This window comes from Podarcis liolepis (assembly GCF_965112155.1).
Source record: "Podarcis liolepis genome assembly, chromosome: 4".
NCBI lineage: Eukaryota > Metazoa > Chordata > Lepidosauria > Squamata > Lacertidae > Podarcis > Podarcis liolepis.
This window is the reverse complement of record NC_139558.1, coordinates 49,699,262-49,706,226: the sequence shown is the minus strand read 5'-3', so window position 1 is coordinate 49,706,226 and position 6,965 is coordinate 49,699,262. Positions and strand designations below refer to the sequence as shown.

At 45.0% G+C, this 6,965-nt stretch overlaps 1 protein-coding gene across 1 annotated transcript in view; it reads left to right on the top strand.

Moving 5' to 3' along the window:
* The first annotated feature begins 1,054 nt into the window (after positions 1-1,054).
* Positions 1,055-6,965, top strand: part of LOC310704677 (amine oxidase [flavin-containing] B-like) — a 56,889-nt gene continuing 50,978 nt past the window's right edge. Inside the window, exon 1 of the mRNA XM_083498449.1 lies at positions 1,055-1,214. Coding sequence (XP_083354575.1) covers positions 1,166-1,214 — 49 coding nt within the window. The 5' untranslated portion in view covers positions 1,055-1,165. The remainder of the gene's footprint in view (positions 1,215-6,965) is intronic.

Genomic DNA, 6,965 nt, shown 5'->3' with positions numbered 1-6,965 from the left:
TGGGTGGGTGATAATAATTTTCCGCAGGTCTGAAAGTCCAGATTAAACCCTGTGGAGGCCCCTAGGCAGTCAAAATCTCTGGGGAGCCCTCACAAATTATCTCCTAATACATTTTTTATTTTACCAACCAACAATTTTAATAAACCAAATTTACTACACAAAAGAAACAGTATTTATTTTGATCCATTGTTGTGGGGCCTCTAAAAGGAATGGGGCCCCTAGGCCAGTGCCTACTCTGCTTATTTGGTAATCTGGGTTGGGCTTCTTAACAGCTGTGCATGATACCTTTAAAACTAACACATTAAATTGGAGGAATAAGTTATGTTACTATTATTACTTACATATATATATATATATTATAATTCTGTCATTCTCCTTTCTTTTCCTTTTTTTCCTTCTTACTACCAAGTGTTTGACTGTAACATATTATGTATTGATGATACGATAAAACACAAAAGCAAATAAACATTAAAAAACAACAACTAACTAACACTTTCAGGCTGTAGTCCTCTATGAGTGCCATCCCCATGGAATTTAGTGGGACTTACTTCTGAGTGTGGTTATTGTGACATCAACCCGCACTAGAAAGTGTGACAGCAGGGACCCCTCCTAAACCAAGGTGAGACACTTTTCAGTTGAGATAGGTGCTAAGCGCTTAAACAACTGCTATGCTTTCCAGCCCACACCTTTGCCAGAGAGAGAACGATGGGAAGAAAGCCAGAACTACTTGTCCCTGCTCTTGTGTCTTGCCTCCTGGTCCCACACATATGACCTTATTGCCCCTGCCTACATGACCTCCTTGGCCACAGGCCGCCCCCCAGGCCCAGGGGTTACCTGCTACCTGTCCCCACTGCCAATAAAGGTGGCACCTGTTTAATGGCCCTGGCTCTTGCTCAGGGGCAAGAAGCTGCTGCCTTCTTGCTGTCTCTTTCTTGGCCAGAGAGAGTCGACCAAGGGTGAGCTCCATGGCGAGCCTCTGCTCCATCAGCCGCCTTGGCAGGAGGAAAGCAGGGGGCGGGGCCCCCCTCCAGGCCGAACGAAGGGGCGGCGCCGAGCTAGCGCTGTAGCTCCTGCTGCTGCCGCCGGCTGGCAATTGTTCCAGGAGCCTCGGCGGCCGCCAGAAAGAACAACCAGCCAGCCGACGAGCAGAGAGAAGGCGGCCACCATGAGCAGCCAGAAGTGCGATGTGGTCGTGATCGGGGCAGGCATCTCAGGTCAGTGGCGGGGCGAGCGCGAAAGCATCTCCGCGCCGGAGGGAGAAGGGGCGTGCGCCTCGCTCGGGGCGTGCCAGGGTTGTCCCCAATCCAGTCGCTGGGTTATACTGGAACTGGGTTAAACTGGCTGGGAAACACTAATATCCCTCGCGGAGACTGGCGAAGCTGCCGGGTGCCCCGTCCCCGCCAGAACACAGACTATGTTGCTCTTTTCTCTGAATGGTTTGATAACGCGCTCTTACGCAGCAGCCGCCCGGGCAGCCTGTTCCATATCAGACGAGGGGCGCCGGCCGCTCCTTGGAGTCTCCCCCCGTCCCCCGACTGCTCTTTCTCACCAGGGACGATCTGTCTGGCTCCCTCAACAAGGATGGCTGCAGGCTGGGGGTATCCTAGCCTCGCTTAATGCCGGTGGCACCTTATTTTGGCAGAAGCCCTCCCAAGGCCGTGCCCATAATTTCGTGTTTTGTTTTGTGGTACCCAGATGCGTGTCATCTTAGATCCAAAGGGGTCATTGGCAAGGAAGGCTGACTGTCTTGCCCCAGACCCTGATGTGGAAGCACCAAATCAGCGCCTAGGAATGCTTGCCCTGGGATCCTTTGGGATCCTTTAATTAATTAAAGGTGATAATGAATTGCATGGTTAGAGTGGAGATCTGGCTAGAAGGGAGACTTTTTGAGGCAGATCCCTGTTGTGTGTTTATTTATTAGCTCCGCTGGAGCTAGTGGATCCATTCTGGTTGCCACCACTAGTAACATGACCCAAATAAATTGCCACTCTTTGTACCCACAGTAGCATCAGTAGTAACACGAGATGGTGATGATGAGATCAAAAGAGGCAAGCAGAAGGAGCAGTGAGGAAAGTGCCTCCATGCTACTTCCATAATTCTGTTTTCCTCTTCTCTTAAAGGGAAGCACTAGAGTGAGGAAGAAAAGGCTTATTGAAGGGAAAGGATGGAGAGGTGCCTTTAAGGCATTTAAGGAGGGAATGAGGCTTAAAACTTATACACTGTTAAGGGGTAGGGGAAAAAATGGATTGCTGTCTGCTCTTACCTTTACAGAATATTTTTTGGGGGGCTGAGGTGTATCCTGCCTAAAAACTGTAGTTTAGGGTGGGGCAGCAATCTGAAGTGAAGCAAGGTATTTTTCTAGGTCAGTCACAGTGCAATCATCTACATGCCTACTCAGAAGTTAATCCCACTAAGTTAAATTGAATTTATTCCCAGCTAAGGGTTCCACCTGGAAGTAGGTCCTATCAAACTCAGTGGTGCTCACGTCTAAGTAGACTGCACTGGTAGTGTCACGGTCTTATTACATTTCCAATCTTATTTCTCTCTGTTACAGTAGAGGATGTCTGCTTTTTTAAAAGCAAAAAATTGGTTCGATCCCCCCCCCCCGCCCCACCCAGCAATTTGAATTTTCAATATTCTGAGAGCTTTTGCTTTTGGATCTGTTTTATACACTACTAACCTACCAGCTGGAAATGGTGACAGTTTGCTGATTTGTCTCTGTGTTAGGCTTATATTATTATTTCAGATTAGGGTTTGTTACTTTGTAGTCTGCATGATGATGTGCTATAAAACTCCAAGGAACCTGCTTACCTAACGTCATGCATTTACTGTTCTCTAAACTCATTTTATGACAGTTTCTGTGGCTCTAACAGGTCCATGACAGGTCAAAACTCAACAGGTGCAACTTTCCCCAGGTGAGATATGCAGTGGTGGAGAGAAAGGCCTTTCAAATTTCTGCCATGCAGCTGGTAAAAGACATAGGTCATTTGTCATAAACATGGCTACCATATATGCCACCATAAGGGCAAATTTATAGCTTTGTATTTTTTGTTGGGCTTAGCGATTTCTGACTTCAAAAGTCTAGTCTGGAAAACTAGAACTGGCCTTTCTTTCTCCAGATATTTTATTGCCAATTTGAGCTAAATCCTGTCTACATACGTAGGCAAAGAGTTGGCTTTTCTTTCTGCCTCTAATATCAGCAGTCACCAAGTCAGAACTTTTAAGTAAAAGGTTGACTTCTGTGGCAAAATCTCCTTAGAAACTTTGTCTACCATTACAGCTCTTTCAAATCTTCTGTATTTCACTTTTGGCATAAATCTTGACTATCAAAGCAACAGGTTACCACCTATAACACCTAACACTTTTCTGAAAGCACAAATCCTTTTAGTGCTAGAGGTTTGATATGGGTCGTGAGGGTTAATGAGCAACATCCGACAAAAAAGTCTTTGAAGTTAAGATTTGCAATTTCAGATTTACATGCTCCTATAATGTTCCAGCAGATGCTAAGAGAACAAAAGGATCATTTTTGAAGGTGAATGACAAAGCATAGTATGCACTTTTCAGTTCATTCAACAGCTCTGCTTAGTAGTATCAGGTGCATGTCAGACACTTCAACCCTTGTCCCACTTTAATTCCTCCTACCCCACTATAGTAGGGACGCGGGTGGCGCTGTGGGTTAAAACCACAGAGCCTAGGGCTTGCTGATCAGAAGGTCGGTGGTTTGAATCTCCACAACGGGGTGAGCTCCTGTTGCTCGGTCCCTGCTCCTGCCAACCTAGCAGTTCAAAAGCATGTCAAAGTGCAAGTAGATAAATAGGTACTGCTCCGGCAGGAAGGTAAACGGCGTTTCCGAGTGCTGCTCTGGTTCGCCAGAAGCGGCTTAGTCATGCTGGCCACATGACCCGGAAACTGTACACCGGCTCCCTCAGCCAATAAAGTGAGATGAGCGCCCCAACCCGAGTTGGCCACGACTGGACCTAATGGTCAGGGGTCCCTTTACCTTTACCCCACTCTAGTAGACTTTGGCTGCATTGCGCACCATTAATTCAAAGCACATTTAAAGTACATGCTTACCCCCAATGAATCCTCAGAACTGTAATTTACCCCTCACAGAGCAACAATTCCCAGCACCCTTAACAAACTACTGTTCCCAGGATTATTTTTTTGAGGGGGGGGGATAATGTGCTTTTAATGCCTGCTGGTGTATTCAGCCTTTATGCTCTGAAGACCTGCCTGAGGCAGTAGCAGGCAGGATGTTCAGAGGTGATGGGAATGGCTTGAAAGAGTTAAATGTATATTGGAGGCTTAAAACCTTTAGGTTTGATTAAAGTGTATTGGGGCAACTTTCTCTCTCTTACTGTTTTCATAGAATGGCCATTTAGACCAGTCCCCTGCAATGCATAAATCTTTTGCTCATGACCCTGAGATTAAGAGTCTCACGCTCTACTGACTGAGCTATGGGAAGGGATGAGAAATAGAGGAAACATGGATGTATGAGCTGTTGAAAAAGTTTAGTTGGGGGACTGCACCACAATCTTACTTCAACTTATATTGTATTTGTGTTTGTTGAACCAGCTGCCATGCATCCAGACAGCAAGAACAAGCTAGCCATGTGCTCATATCCTGATATGCCTTTAAGGGAAGGATGTTTACTCACTGAACCGAGGCAAAAAGAAAAAGTCCAGGAAGCTTTCAGTAGATGGTAATCATTCACATCATTCTGGGTGAAGAGTAACTGCTGGACTGTTGTGAAGGAAATTGAAAAGTGTGTGTTTTTCCTCATAGATTAGGTACATTCTTCTTTTTGGCAATCACTCGTAGCCAAGTAAGATTGTCTTCCATAATCACGGTTTTAACAATGAGTGCGTAGGTGACAGTGGAGGCCATTTCTGGATCCACACATCCTTCCACAATGGGGCCATTGGTTACCGGGCGGGAGTTGATCACGGTGTGGATTTGCCAAGCGTGCCTTCCTCTTAGCACGTTTCTCCCTTGCGTCCTGAGTTTGAGTGTCTTCAAAGCCCATGACACCTTTGGTAAAGGCTGTTCTCCAATTGGAGTGCTTGCAGGCCAGTATTTCCCAGTTGTCGGTGTTTATACTACATTTTTTTAGATTTGCCTTGAGAGAGTCTTTAAACCTCTTTTGTTGACCACCAGCATTATGCTTTCCATTTTTAAGTTCAGAATAGAGTAGTTGCTTTGGAAGACGATCATCAGGCATCCGCACAACATGACCAGTCCAACGAAACTGTTGTTGAAGAATCATTGCTTCAACACTGGTGATCTTTGCTTCATCCAGTACACTGATATTAGTTTGCCTGTCTTCCCAAGAGATGTCCCAACCATCCTAAATATCTTCACAGAAGCTTATGAAAAGCTTGGTCTGTCGCTCAACATCCAAAAAACCAAAGTGCTGCACTAACAAGTACAAAATAAGCCCTCTGTAGCACCACAAATCCAACTCAATGGTGTAACGTTGGGAAATGCCGATCACTTCTCCTACCTAAGCAGTTATCGTTCCACAAGGGTCAACACTGATGCCAAAACCCATCATTGCCTGAGTTCTGTGAGTGCAGCTTTCTCCCGATTGAAGTGCAGAGTGTTTGAGGACCGGGACATTCACAGGGAAACCAAAATGCTTATTTACAAAGCTATTGTACTACCAACTTTACTGTATGCTTGTGAAACATGGACCACTTACAAACACCATCTCCAGCTTCTTGAAATTAGGTACATATTTACTTTTCAGTATAAGGGACCTAATGTTTTGACTTTGGCTATTCCAAAAATAATGTGAGAAAAAACATTTTCTAAGCAAATTGTCCCTTTGGCTCAGGACATACAGATTCCCAGGCATGAATATCATCAGATGTCTTTTATCATTCAGTGTGGGAAGAGGAACTTAGCATTTAACTTTCCTAAAACCCTTTTGTAGTGTAATATATATTTTGGAAAGTAGATGTATCTGACTCTAATGCTGACATTTCTCTCTCAAAGAATGGACTTAATAAGCTTCAGTCACCAGAAGCATGCTGGGCAACTCTGTCATTATTCAAACCACCTAAATTTATGACTGATTTCGGGTTTTCAACTCAAAGCTTCAGGTAACCTTAAACGTACTCAATACAGCAAATAGAACCTTGCACAATGTTGAAAGTGGCTTTGTGTTCTGCCAAAACATCCTCACAGTGTTATCTGCTGGTGCTGTTAGGTGACTGCAAGGTAGCTAGGAAACATGTTTGAAGGACCTACGAAGGACCTGTACTTAAATGTGTGGAGAGAAGCCATGGTTCCCTGCCCATTTCCAGGTTTAGCCTTCTTTCAAAAATAGAGTTCAGTTCATGGCTCTGGCTGCAGCCTGATAGTGAGGGCAACTTTCCAGTTATTGCTGGCCTCCAACTCCCATCAGCCTCAGCCAAGAGGCCGGAATGTTTTGAGTTGCAGTCCAAGTAATATCTGGAGGGCATCAGCTTGAGGAAGGCTGATGTGAGCTGTGAAACTCATTTGTGTACTGAGTGGTGGGTGGGTGTGTTCAAATAGCACCAACTCTGTTCACAGTAGAGCACTTCTCTAATTCATGAACCTCCCAGTGTATTCCTAGACCACAGCCTGCCTTCTTTCCTTCCAGAAAGAAAACTGGATATAACTGGGTGAGATAATTAATTACCACTAATTACCACTAATTAATCTTTAAATATTATAACAGGGCGGTTGCATTCTTATCGTCTTATTGGGCCATGAATATAAATTTGTCAGTGATCTGAGACAGAATTTAAGCAGCACACCAGGACCTGAGAGAGACAGAGTGATGTCTGATTTCTGTTTCAATCCAAGGCTGCAGCTATGGGGGAAGCAAGGCCCTCTTGGGGTGTTAATGCTGCGAACCCCTCCATTGTAGGCTCAGGTTGCCTATATGTGTAAATAAACCATGTATCCTTAAAAACACCACAGTCCACATAGAACAC